We start from the raw sequence: 14,864 nt of genomic DNA, 5'->3' as shown, positions 1-14,864 counted from the left end.
TGTTGATGTTTAATAGACATAATGTTAACCATGTTCACCATCTCAGTTAAGTCCTAAACTATCAAATCATCAAATCATAATATAATCTTATAATAATATCCTCCATGTGTAATGTGTTGTGTTATACATAGATTTTGTACATTTGCAAAATTTTCTTTGATATCATTTTTTTCCATCTGGTGCATTAGTTGCACATGGTCTGAGATACTTCACTCCTTCGCTTGAGGCAGTGACTCTCTCCAAATCTGGAAGGGGGCCATCCAGTGGTTTCCAGCAGAGAACCATGGCCTCAGACTAGGAGGTGCTGACTCTCATCCCAACTGCTTGACACTCGGCTGCAGACTGCGCCAGTGCATGTTGGAGGTCACAGTGTGATGAAGCTAACAGAACCACATCATCTGCGAAAAGCAGAGATGCAATTGTGAGCACTCTAAACCGGACCCCTTCCTCCCCTCAGCTAAGCTCGAGATCCTGTCCATGAATATCACAAATAGGATCGTTGACAAGGGACTTTACGCCAAGTAGGCGGACGCAGCTCTCACTTCAGTCGTACAGGGACCGGATGGCTTGTAGCAGGGAGCCCTATAGTCCTGCAGTACCCCCAACAAGACCCCCTGATGGATGTGGTCGTAATTCTTCTCCAAGTCCACGAAACACATGTAGATTTACTGGTCCATCTACGTCCCAACCCTCACCTATGCTCATTAGTTCTGGGTAGTGACCGAAAGAATGAGATGCAAGCGGTGGAAATGAGTTTCCTCCGTGGGGTGGTTGGGCTCAGCCTTAGAGATAGGGTGAGGAGCTCGGACATTTGGAGGGAGCTCGGAGTAGAGCCGCTGCTCCTTCGTGTCTAAAGGGGTCAGTTGAGGTGGCTCGGGCATCTGATCAGGATACCTCCTGGGCACCTCCTGCTGGAGGTGTTCGGGGCACGTCCCACTGGTAGGAGGCCCCGGGGCAGACCCAGAACACGCTGGAGGGATTACATATCTCATCTGGCCTAGGAATGCCTTGGGCTCCCCCAGGAGGAGCTGGAAAGTGTTGCTGGGGCGAGGGATGTCTGGGGTGCTTTGCTTGGCCTGCTGCCCCCACAACCCGGCCCAGGGTGAGTGGATGAAAATGGATGGATGGTTCTCTCCTGCAGCTTGACTGGATGTTGTTGATTGCTTCAAACAAAGCTCATCTGGGGAATTAAGTGTTGACTTGCTGGGGATAAATAGCGTTAATGTTAGTTGATTAGCACACAGCACACTTTTTAAATAATATACTTTACTGGGGCTTGAGGAATGTATTACATATTTTCAAGTCAAAAGGCTCAAGTTCAAATGAAGTGACAACTCACTGGTGTTAAAATCTAAATTGAGTTGCAATTCTTTTTTGATTTTGTCAAGCAGAATCTAAAGTCACTTAATTTGTGATTCAGGTCTGATTTGAGTCAAAGTCATGTGACTCAAGTTCACACCTCTGGACCACAGCAAGCAAAACTTGCTTCAGTGCTTCTACTGAAAGCATCTATTGCTTTAAAGACAGACTTGACATTTTGTGACCTATACTTGAAGCTAACTATTCCGACAGTATTATCATGTTGCAACTCAAAATGGGAACAGGAACATATTGTAAGATTGTCATTGTGCTTAAACATTCACAAAAATGGTGAGTCCATTAGTCTGTGACATATTGCCCAGTGGTCCGTCTCACCAGAAAGAGCTCCTCTATGGTCGAGTATTGAACAAGATGTGTGCCTGCTCGTCACTCAGCTAGCATGTTTATCTACTAGACTGTCATCTGAGATGCAGTCCCCCCATTCCTTTCTCATCTACAGGACAAATGGAAAAGGCTAACTAAGACCCTTAACATAGACATTCACCTTAACTTGGAGTCCAGCATATCGTTTAACCTGAAGTTTTGAATTGGTGGAGCCCTGTTCTTATGGAAAGTGTGGATAAAAAAGGGATTAGGACACTTGGAGATCTGTTTAAAAACTATTTATTGACATTTTTTGAACGTTTAGTGCAGAGGTTTAGTCTCCCTCAATCCAGTAGGCTACACAGTACTTACAACTTAGGCACTAGTTGTTTACTGTGCTGGACTCTCTGAGAGCACATTCTAAACTGCTCTCTGATATCATCAAGATGCTTGGACTGGGTCATGAGGCCTCTCAAGACAACACATCCAACAATCAATCAATCATCATTTATTTGTCACATAGAAATAATACATGGTACAACTCCAGTGAAATGCGATCCCATCAGTTCCTTTAACTTGTGCACTGTAATTTAGTCCTTTTTTGTGCCCGCTTACATCTCTGGCTGGTGCCTTATAATTGTCCATGGCTCTGGATGGTTCTGGTAATCCATGGTTTCTGGTTGTGGATTTAACTGTCCGCGCATTCTGACCTCAACAAGACAATCTGCAGGGTCGCTCCTCCTGAACATGGGAGGAGACTGGTGAGCTGATTTCCTCATCCTGATGATAACCTGCAGACACATGCCACCATCGTCTAATGCAAAAAACAGAAAGCACCACCATGACTCGCAAAATACACATAAAAGCATACATTTAGCAAAAGTTTAGCAGAGCTGGCAGAGAGGGAGCTGGAAGCATTTGTGCCTATGACATAGTATAGCATCAGAACTATCAGGGAGAAAGTTTTAAACCTTTCATTTAAAGAGTTAGAATGGAAGAAGATATGCCAATACCAAATATAGCTGTCAAGATATATAAACACAGGACTTATTCATTTTCATATCCTTAATTGACTTTACTGGACACCATCTATATTAAATCGATTAGGCCTCAGACAGAAGCAGTGGTGTTACAAGGCCTGGGTGTCTGAGGCTTCAACCCTACCCTACTTCAACCCTAAATGAGCACAGAGCAAGTTGCCATTCACCTCAGTCCGTGTTGAACTAAGCTAAAAGTCTCTCTGGTGTTTGCCACCAGGCTTTTAAAAGATTTTTTGTGAACAGTTTTTGGTTCTACCTATTCTTACCAAAAAGTAAGAATAGGCTAAAGAAAGCCCTTGATCTAATAATGTGCCCTCAAAAATAATATGAAATTGTTGATCAAAAATGCAAGTCCTTATTTTGTTTGATCGTGTGCAGAGACAGAGTGCATTGGTAATCACTTTAATGTTGCACCTGAGAAAGGTGGAGCTCATTTTAAATGCTTTATATACTGCTGTGGAGTTTAATCTATAAATATATATCATCATTTCTTCTTGATTATATTTTCTATTATTAATCTAAGTTTTCAAAACAAACAGTTTCTCAGGCAAATAACATGCCAGAGTGCATAAAAAGTATCAAAATAGAGCTTGATCATAAAAAAACATTCATGGGGGAGGATCCCTCCGGCCCCCTTTACAGAGGTCCAGGCAAAGTCCCCGATGGCCTCTAATCCTAGAAACACTCCTGCTCAGAAAGACAGTGGACAGTTGGAAATGTCAAAACTGAGAGGGTCCATCATTCCATGCTCTCTGGTATATGCCCTATGAAAACAAGTCCACAGGAGATCTCTAACAATGACACTGAATTTTCTTCCAGGTTATATATGCTAGGTGACGGCTGCACATGAAAGATTGTGGAAATGCAGACCTGCAATAATGGCGAGTAGACAGACTTTATTAAGGGGAAGTAAAAATGGAGTGTTTCACAGAACTTGGAAGAAGGCCACATATGAACAACTCTTTTATAGAAAGAATGACAGATAGGAGGATTGAACCTTAACGAGGGGAAAATATCTCTAAGAATAAACAATGTTTTATTCATTCAATATTTGTATCTGTATGTTTAGGCTGCCCTTAATGGCTTTGGTGGGTATGTTGTGTTGCTTATTATTTATCAAATTTCTTCCCTTTTTTCCACCTGATATCTATTATTATTATTATTATTATTGTTAATATTGTTATTATTATTAACATTATTTATTTCTAGTATGTTCGTTACTGTTTCTCAGAGCTGTACAATGCTAAGTGTTATGTATGCAAAAATTTAAAATTGGCAATAAACGTTCATCATGAAAAAGGTGAGACCTGCAATACCACACAAACAGAGTGTATTTGAATTTAAAAAATGTATGACTTAAATTAGATATTTAGATGGCTTTTTTTCCATTTCAGCCATATTGTATTTTTTTTTTAACTCTTTATTTAAAATATTTTTAGATGTTATGATAAAGCATAAACAGTATAGAGAGCACTGTGTGGGGGCACACCAGTTGAATACATGAGTCCAAGTGTTTAATGTCCTTTTATTGCCCACAGACATTCACAGTGAAGCGGCATCCACATCTTCTGAAATAAAGACAGTCCATTTCTACCTTTTTCTGAGGAATATTGTTCCTCGAGACCTCAGAAAAATTTGATCTTTTCCATTGTAAAGATCTCCTTGATGATGTCCATCCATTGTTTAAGGCTTGGAGGCTCAGTTCTTTGTAATCGCTCGCTTACTGGCAATAAACAGTATAAACACACAAATACCAATCTTTCTTTATTAATCACATCTTCTCCTATTGCACCCAAATACAGTTTTAGAATGAAAAATATTTTTCGCCAAAATACTTGACCTTCTGGACACGTTAAAAAAATGTGGGAGTGACTGGCATACATGCATCCGCACTGTTGCCAACACTGCTGTTGTGACTGGGATAGTTTGCCCTTAATGTGGGGTGTGACAAAGAAGCTGATCAATACTGTAACTTTTTAACTTTTTTTTCCTTCTGGCGACTGGACTGACAGACTTGTTTAGATGTATATTTTTGTCAGTTTGCAACCTTTGTTTCAGCAGTATCCATGTGTACAGTCAGCTGACAGCGTCCCTGTCAGAAGGCTGTTGCTTTAACACTTGCGTATCACTAGAACAGTTAAACATTTCCTCTGTAGGCTCATATTCAGTATTATTATGTAAATCCACTAGTTGTAAGGTTTTCTCCAGCAAATGGGCCCACTGAATCTGTAAAACAATTGCATGGCTGACCCTTAAAGCATGGTCTTTAGGAATACAGTAACATTTCTCCTTAAGTTGAATTGTTATGTGTTTATATTGGTAAACAATTAAGTCACATATGTTATTTACAACCACATAAATAAATGACATATCAGAAATAGAGTAAATTCGTCATTCTTCAGCATGTTACACATTTCATTTTGCTACTTCTCACCAGAGGCAGCTTCTTAGGAGGAGCTTGGACCTCACTGAGCTTTCTTGGAGCTGGGAATATAGGGAAAACTTTAAGGCGGAGGTAGTTAAGCTCCCACTAGATGTTAAAATGCATTAAAGCATCCTAATTAATGTCTCTAATGTTGTGTATAGGGGGACAGACAATATAATAATTTAAGGCACCACTTTCACTTTTTATCATAAGTGTAAAATGCAGACGGTCCCTGCAGCTGACGCGACAGCTGAACTGGAGGCATAAATAAAGTTTGTTGAAGAAAACCCGTGCGCTACGTGCCGTGCTACAGGAGCCTCACGTTTTCTATGTAAACACACATGCAAACATTGTGTCTCTCTTACAAAGTGACAGCTGTGTGTAACAAGCTGCAGCGGTAAAACCCCGTGAAATAGGTCTGTGTGTCAGCGCAGCTCCGTCCGTGTATTTCCGGGTGGTACGAGGCTGCTCCGGTACATCCCAGCTAGCATCAGTTGTTCCTGCCTCCGCTCTCAATCCAGCCACAACAACAGCTACCGGAGGCCGGGACGTAAACAAAAACAACCAGTTACTGACCCAGACAGATCTATAATTGATGTCTCATAGCTGAAAGCCAAAGCAGGGGGCAGCAGGGCGGGCAGCGGGCAGGAGTTATGGCGGCGTCGCTTCTCTCCGAGACCGACATCAGGCACCGGTCCATGGCGGAGGAGGATCCGAACGGGAATGAGCACGGGGCGGCTGCACGCAGCGCGGCGCCTCGCTGGGGACCGCAGCACGCCGGGGCCCGGCAACTAGCAAGGCTCTACTCTCCCGGTGAGGACGTGTTTATTGTCGTGTGCGTTAATGTTGTTGTCACTTGCTGTGTCGGTAAAGGGGCTGAGAATGAGGCATGGTAGCAGCAGAGGCCTAACAGCCACAGTGCGACATCAGTGGTGATGATGGTAACAAGGTGAAGCTGACGGTGAGACACTGTGGCCATAGGCTGATTGTAATGATATAATCAGCCTGCTACACATACAGGAGGCTACAGTCTGTCATATAACCTGCTGCAAATTAGTGCATTAAAAGCTGTGGAGGCCTGTCACCAGCTAAAACCACAAGTTCATCCTGCAGCTCACTGAAAGCATTTTTGTCCTAAATATATTTTGCTTACTGATATCTGCTAGACCATGTCTGCTCTATAGGCTGTAATAACACTGTGCAAAATACAGTATTTTAAAAATCAGTCTCACTCAGTTAGTGTTTCTCTTTTAACTCAAAGTGGACCTCCAGAGGACATTGTACCCAAGGCCTCTGTAAAGTTAGGTCTGTCGTCAGGTCTATAGAAACATAAAGCCTGCTTTACATAATTAAACTAAATGTCCAGGAGCAGTTTCTGAACTTAGACCTACTGAGTCTAACTTTTTTGTAGACTGGCTAAAAGACTAGTGACTGTTCACATCATACCAGCCATTCATCAAATAAGGTTTGTTTGTTGTTTGTTTGTGTATGTTGGCTGGAGAGTGGAGCAAATCTACCAGCCACTTGTAGGCAGGGTTAGGCAGCCTGCAGCTCTGGAGCTACATGCCCCTCTCCAGTGGATCCCTGTGGCTTGACAAAAACATTATATGAAAATGAATAACAGTTTAAAAAAAAAAAAAAAAAAAAAAAATATATATATATATATATATATAGTTCTAATGTTCATTTATCCTTGTTATAGTAGGCCCAAAGTGTTTACAGACTATCACAGGGCCAAGTTCCAAACAATCATGAATAGCTACATTGTGGTAAAACTAATGAATGCTCATTTAGCCTATTAGTAATGCTATTAGGTTAATTTACACGTAAACATTGTGCTACGGTTATAGGGCTCAAATATGTTTTGCAGCTGCTTAAAGGGATAGTGCACCCAAAAATGAAAATTCAGCCATTATCTACTCACCCTCATGCTGAGGAAGGCTCTGGTGAAGTTTTAGAGTCCTCACATCCCTTCCGGATATCGGCAGGGGGAGCAGCTAGCACACCTAATGGTAGACAGCGCCCCAGACTAACGTCCAAGAACACAAAATTGAAACCACAAAGTATCTCCATACTGCTCATCTGTAGTGATCCAAGTGTCCTGAAGCCCCGACATAAAAAGTTGTTTCAAAAAACGTCATATGAACTCTGTTTTCAGCCTCACTGTAGCCTGTAGCTCTGACTGCTTCTCTGTGATCCGCGCTCATGTGTACGCACTTGCGCGAGACCAGCGAAAGCGTGAGCTTTGCTTACCACTGTTTACATCACGTGACATGTGCACGGCAGGGGGAGACAACAGTAACCACAGTAGCTAAAAGATAATTTGCACTACAGTCTTTTAGCAAAGGACAGCCCAACATGTCTGAAGCCTTCCTCAGCATGAGGGTGAGTAGATAATGGCTGAATTTTCATTTTTGGGTGCATTATCCTTTACAGATTTTTTTTTATTTTTTGATAAAAAATCCATTTTTGATAGTAAAGATTGCTGACCCCCGGGCTAGCAGATGTTGCTAATTTTGTGCCATGTTTCTATCCATACTTACAAAGACCCTGAAACTTGGGGGTTAGGGTGAAGGCAACGAACTGCAACGTTTGTGTCCTGGCTGGGAATCTTTGTTGCACCTCATGTCCCCATCTCCTTCATCATATTTCCTGTCATCTAATTACACACACACGCACACACACACACACACAACAAACAAAAAAATATTACAAGGATATTTGTGTATACTGAACTTTACTTAACCTGGTACAAGTAATTTTATGTCTGTCCACAGTCCAAATTGTGGAGGTCAGGCAGAACTTTGTTGTACTGCTCTGCTAACACATTTTAGTGATAAACATTTAACAGCAGCAGAAAAAACAAAGCAAGTTTAAATCCTGTGTTTTGCTTTTGCTGAGAGGGTGACCTCTGTGAAAGGGGAACTCAAGGGGTTTTACACATCAAGATTTCATCATGGAGCACTGCTCAGTCTGGAAATGCTGTTGCATGATGTCTTCTGTGGATCTGAAGGCAGCCTTTCAGATATTGAATGTTTGTAAGATATGGGCATTCTCCAGGCATGAAGGATTCTAGAAAATGATGAGACGCATTATGGAACATTTAGGAGCCAGTGTTTTTGGGTTTTGACCTGAACTGGAGGTTAAAATCAGGATATCTCAGACTAGCTAAATACATTTTAAATATTTTCTTTCAAATATGTCTCTTGCTAGTCCCCTGGTATTACAGACGTGCAATTATTAATTTTTATCACAAACCCCCTTGACATATGGAAGATTGGGTCTTAAAGGCCAACCCCTGTCAAGTGCTCATATGTTTAAAAAGCCCCTAGCATTTGCAGTCAAATACCTCAGGTAAAGTCCCTTACTCACTCCTTCTGGATTCATGGGTACGTTTTTTTAGATGCTAGTGAAGTTGTTGCCTTCAGTTCAGAGAGGCGTTTAGTCTTGGGACAAAATCAATGTGTGTGACACAGTCTACAGCAGTAATCTTCAAGTCCAGTCCTTGGGGTCCAGAGTGTTGCTGGTTTTCTTTTTTCCCTGCTAGTTCAAATTCACCTGGCGTCCCAGTCCAAATAAGTCTCTGATTAGACGTCTAGAATAAAAACTGCCTGGCAGAATAAAAACTAAGCAGCAGTCTGGACCCTGGAGACTAAATTTCAGGAGCAACGGTGCACAGGCTACAAATTCTTACATAAAATGACAGCAGTTGTTATTGTTGGCAGAATTACCTGCCTCCATCATAACTAAGTGCTGTGTCTGTGTCATAACCCTGAGGCCTCATGTAGCAGCATGCATTTTGGTCTTGCTAAATAATTTCTAGAGAATATTTTTCCATCAGACAGATGTCCCATTTGAATTTAGCAGCTTTTTTGAGGGAATTGTTTTGACCTTAATTGCCTGATTTCATGGCAAAAAAATTTTAGGAGCAAGAGATATAACAAAAAAAAAAAATAGTTGCAATTTTGTCATTATTTAGTGATAATAGTTTTGTGTTGTCAGTCAATGACTTTGTGTTCCACCTAGGGATGGGAATCGAGAACCGGTTCCTGTTAAGAACTGGTTCCAACTGGTTCAATTCATCGACATCATTAGCCTTTATGCTCAACGATTCCCTTATCAATTCTTTTCATTACTCCAAATCTATGCTTGTCAGTCAGCAGCACGTTCAACAACAAAGAAGACGTAATGGTGGAGAGACAGAAGCGGTCAAAGCCGTGGCTTCACTTCACGCTGTTAATAGACTCCCTGAAGCTGCTAGCCCGCTGTGGAGCCTCGCGCATCCCTGCTCCAGGTACATGGCGGCAGGACGCTGTTGTTAGCCTCACTGGAGCTGTTAGCCCGCTGTGGAGCCTCGCACATCCCCGCTCCAGGTACACGGCGGCAGGACGCTGTTGTTGTTAGCCTCACTGGAGCTGCTAGCCCGCTGTGGAGCCTCGCGCATCCCCGCTCCAGCTACACGGCGGCAGGACACTGTTGTTGTTAGCCTCACTGGAGCTGCTAGCCCGCTGTGGAGCCTCGGCGCGTCCCCGCTCCTGTTGTCCTGTTGGGGCTGCTTTTTTTCAAATCTTTCTCATCGTCTTTCTAAACTAGACCATGGCTTTAAGGTTCATAAAATGTCTTGAGTTACAAACAACAGGAGGTGATATCATTAATTCACAGGAGGAATCGATAAAGAATCGGATCGATAAGCAGAATCGATAATGGCATTGATATCAATAAAATCCTATCAATTCCCATCCCTAGTTCCACCACAACGTTGCACATGGTTTAGAACAGTTAACCCTCGCTTTCGTGCAGAACATCAGGGAATTGCATTGCAAAGTCTATAGCAATAATTTCCGTTGGTAATTGTGAGATGTTTGTATTACACATGCCCATATCTTCACAAGCAGAAACAAGGAAGTGAGTTTGGCGACGTTATGGTGATGCTATGATTGGTAAAAGTAATGTACGCCAACAATGACTGGTCAGATTTGTAGAGAAGTTGCAGTGTTTGGACAAAATTGCAATGTCGTTCAGAATTCACAGGGATTGATTGAATATGTGATAATTGTTGCCATCACCACATTGTAACATCCTGCAGGGGTTGATCAGTCCCACCACTCTCTACTCTCTATTGTGTTTGTTTCAGTAGCCCTTTTTTATGCAGAGATCTCACTGTAGGGCAGCTACGAACAGAACCAGATAACAGCGGTGTCATTCTGCTCCCGTGTGTGATTTTAGATAGCATGCCGTCTAGGGATGCACCGATCCGATATCTTGATCGAATATCAGACCCGATATCATCAAAATACATGGATCAGGTATCGGAAAATGCAACCTATACCGATCCTTTCCCTTTAAATCTATTGCAACGCCAGCTACGTCACACGTCACGGAGCGAAGGAGAGAATCTGCTGTGTGGACAGACGTGACTTGTAACACATTAGTATTGGCCTCTAGCGTAACATATAACATACGCATTGGCTATAACAATGGGTTAACATGGCAATAGCAATCGTTTATCGTCCCTGTTATATGGTGGCTGATCTCACCCACTGCTCAGAAGGTAAGGGGCTTGCAGACCTCATTGTTTTTCCAATGGGCTGACATTTTCGGCTGCTGTTCTTCTCCTCTGAGTTAGCCGCTGACTGCTACAAGCTACCTTTTAAAACTGCCTTCATGGGTCACACACATAACTGGTTGTCAAAATGTCACACCTTTGCTGCCCATGATCCCATCCTGCTAGCTGGCCCGTTTATACAGACATCATTTTGGCGCTGTTACTTTGTTCATGCCCAGCTCAGAGGCGAGACAACTTTGTTTTTCCCGCCTTGAGTAGGCAGTGTAAAAGGGGCTAGTTACCATCTTTTCGTCTCAATCATATTAGCTTCAGGAGTCAGTCTTCTTTCCCTTCTGGAAAGCAAGAAGTAACGCACACTAAGAATCATAATGAAGTGTTGATCACTGGCAATGGACTTGATTGTAGAAAACAAGTGTCGCACACTTTGGTTCCATACACATTTCTTTTATTTTAATGGCATTTCGGCCTTTGGGCCTTCTTCAAGATCAAAAAACATATGCATTGGATCGTGTGCAATGTGCAAGATTTTTTTTGCTGACACTACATATAAAACAAAAGCTAGAGACTGTCGTTTTAAGTAGCTGTGAGCTGTAAATTCACCACTTCCAAGCAGAAGACAGAAGGTCATGCTATCTCGTTGACTTGATGGTGGAAAGTGTTTCCTGCTTTGTGCCACCACATTAGGTCTGCAGCTGACTGTACCAAATAGTAGTGTGACAGTTGAAAGTATTCACTCTGCAGCAAAATCTAGGGACTAAAATATCCCAAGAAGTACACTGCACAACACACTAACTAGCAAAAAAGGTCTCTGACTGACGATTCAAATCTCCAACCTTCAAAGGGCAGCCCTAAAAAAGACTGATGAGTTCCATACTCGTTCCCATTCTTTCTTACGTAAACCTGCTCAGTGTTTTCAGAATTTTAACTTTATGATCTGTGCTTGTATTCCCAGGCATGTTTGTCACTCTCTGCAGCCGTTTGGCATCACAGCTCAACGCTGACATTTATTGGCTGCCATTGGATTGTGATCAAATGTGGGTTCAGAATAGTGAGTGGGAAAGCAAAATTTAAACAAGATAAATTGAGCCATTTTACCACTGTAGATGCATTGATTTTAGCGTAATGATGGAAGGCACCCTGTGCCTCAGACCTTAGCAAATAAAACCTGCCTTACCAGTTGTGCATCAAGCTGGACTGTGCCACATTTTGCCTGACCATCTGCCCTGCTTCTCACTTCACTGAGCATTTTAATTGCCTCTAGCCGGACCATGTTGGCCACTTGTTAACACTTCCTAAAATAGGAATGATGATCAGAGAAAAGAAGGGTTTGCACTGTTACAACCACATTATTGTGAAGTTTGTATAAGGGCACGACATGTGTCACTGTGTTGGCACTTGAAACCAAAGCCCTTACAGCGCTTTAAGTGCGTCCACGTTCACACACCACTGACCCCGGCAGTGCCTCCCTCGACTCACTGAGCTGAAAACGATATTCTGACCTGACTGGTGACTTTTGTAAACTTTATTATCATTGAACATCTGTCAGCATGCCGGCTGTCTCAGAACAAACCCTTCATTCAGCTGAAGTTGGTGAGACAGGTAGTCCTATTTTTAGACACTGTGAGTGAAGGCGTCACCTTCGCCATTAATGGAATTGGATCTACTTTTTTATTCACTGTCATTACATTAGAGAGATAACCATCTCCACTCTGGCATTAGGTCTTTTCTACTGCTAGACAACGCTAACATTTCACATTCATGTAAGCAGGAGAGCTCACATACGTGCAGTCACACACACACACACACACACACACACACGGTTTATTATGTAGCTTAATTGAAGCTGGATAGGAGCTGATGACAGGGAGTGAGAGAGATGTTGGACCAGGACCATGAGGGTTTTGTGTTTGTTTTGAAGTGTGTTTTTATTTATTCATGGATCACAGCGGGAACTAATCAGCATTAGTAATAACTGTATCAGAGATGTAAACATTTTAACAACTGACGGTTTAAGCACTGGCTCATTGATTTGGCAGCAATTTACAATCAACCTCACTGGTGTCTTCAAAGATGGCTGATTTACTGTTGATGCCTGGAGATCAGCCACTGCAAAATGTGGAAAATATGTCAGCTAGCAAAGTGTGATAATACTGTGCTTATGCTTGATCTTGCACTTGGAAGCTGGGTGACCCATTCAACTTGTATTGATAGTGAGGGATTTAAGCTACTGAAGGATTTTGTCAGAATATATGCCGTCCCATGTAATAGAAAAATGTAGCATCCTTTTAGGTGATATCTCACTGTTTTCATCTGTGTTAGTATCCATTTAAGAAGATATAAGAATTTAAAAGTACACTTATCTTTGCCAAAATGAACACACGATACAATATAGATTCTAAAATTATAAGTCCTGAAATTAAATTAAAATGCAGTAGGCTACACTTAAAGGGACGGTACACCCTGAATTCAAAATATATATTTTTCCTCTTACCTGTAGTGCTTTTCATTAATCTAGGTTGTTTTGTTATAAGTTGTGAAGTGTTAGAGATATTGTTTGCAGAGATGTCTGCCTTCTCTCAGATATAATGGAACTAGATGGCACTCGGCTTGTGGTGCTCAAAGTGTCAAAAAATCTCTTTCTACCAAACTACACCTACCAACAGTATCACCGCATGATACTAAATATAAGAGGAGGGTGAAGCGCTGGGAGAGCTTAATAGACAAAACACATGGTAAACGTATGAAATGACAAGGATGCAGATGAGAACCTGAGTGGTGTTTGCTTTGCCGGCCTGTTGTTGTTGAGTGTAGCACTGATTGAGGGTTAAGAGGATCACACATGCATTTGGGGTCCCGACTCTTTATCCCCTCTCACTTAGTGGCCACAGAGCTTAGGTAGACTGACTGTGGGTAAAAATAGCCCAGACGAGGCTGCGATATGAGCGGCATTCTGACGCAACACACACATTTTGCTGCTCAACTCCAAACTGGTGTGTTACACAACTATACTCATCAGTGAAGTTCATACTTCATCATTGAAGTTGAAGTTTTGGTGAAGCTTTAGTTGAGATTGTTTTAGTGATGCTTTTTTTAGAAAGACCTAAAGAACAGGTTGACTCTCGAGGCCGATTCACACCAACACTGTTTTCAAGTACACTTGTATTTCTGCTGTTTTTTCGTCCTCCTGAAAGCAGTTATTCAAATCGCACACATCTCCTTCTTTTGTATGCTGTGAACGTGTGAACCTTACCTGGGGCTGAGAGAGAGCATGAGCAAATATGAGAGAAATCACCTGAGCCTGTTCTGTTGAACAATGAGTAACCAACAGTAAAACCTTACCAAGAAGATGAGCAATAAAAGCATCATAAAAATGTGAATGTGGCTCTTTAAGTTTTAATTCTTTAGAAATCTCACACCCTCCAAAAATTATTATCCCCACCTAATCCTTTTGGTATTCTTACAGATAGCTTTGGTTTTATGTGGCAAGGTTCTCAGTCAATCACTGAAAAACTTGTGAACTCTGCAAACAGTTTTCATTGAGGAGTACCTCATGTTAAGAAAAGGTTAAGTGTAAGGCAGCTGTAAGACAGAGCTTTGTCATGATGAATTTACTACTGTTTGAGAAATGCTGAATCACTTATGATCCTTTTGTCCCACATTTGGGCAGTCATGAAGAGAAATATTATTTAATTGACAGTGAATTCTTATTTCAAGACACTTTTGTAAGAGAACCCAGCTGATGCTGGCTGAGAATTTGAAAACAGGATCTGGATGTGAAGGTGGGGGTTTGATTCCACAGCTCCTCCTGTTCGCATCTCAAAATGTTCTTAAGCAAGACACAGAATTTGAAATTGCTCTCGATGGTTAGGCCAGTGCCTTGGTTTGGCACAGTAGCCAGCTTTGGTGTGTGATTATTTTTGTCTGTGTGCATGAGTAACTTAAGGGCGAATTGTAAAACATGTTTTTACTTCGGCCACGGAGGTCATGTTTTTGGTGCTGTTTGTGCATTTGTTTATCAGCAGCATTACAGAATAGCTAATAGCCCAATTGTTATGTAACTCGGAGGGCGGAAGTAGCATGGGCCAAGGAAAAATCCATTATTTTCGGAGCAGATCTCCGTCATGCCACAGATCCACAAATGATTTTTACT

At 41.9% G+C, this 14,864-nt stretch overlaps 1 protein-coding gene across 1 annotated transcript in view; it reads left to right on the top strand.

The window, feature by feature from the left end:
* The first annotated feature begins 5,394 nt into the window (after positions 1-5,394).
* The window catches only part of si:ch211-212o1.2 (uncharacterized protein LOC492735 homolog), a 56,177-nt gene continuing 46,707 nt past the window's right edge, over positions 5,395-14,864 (top strand). Inside the window, exon 1 of the mRNA XM_049574024.1 lies at positions 5,395-5,961. Coding sequence (XP_049429981.1) covers positions 5,802-5,961 — 160 coding nt within the window. The 5' untranslated portion in view covers positions 5,395-5,801. The remainder of the gene's footprint in view (positions 5,962-14,864) is intronic.

Source organism: Epinephelus fuscoguttatus, linkage group LG4 (genome assembly GCF_011397635.1).
Source record: "Epinephelus fuscoguttatus linkage group LG4, E.fuscoguttatus.final_Chr_v1".
Taxonomy (NCBI): domain Eukaryota; kingdom Metazoa; phylum Chordata; class Actinopteri; order Perciformes; family Serranidae; genus Epinephelus; species Epinephelus fuscoguttatus.
The sequence above is the reverse complement of the archived record's forward strand: the minus strand, read 5'-3'. Positions and strand labels throughout refer to the sequence as shown.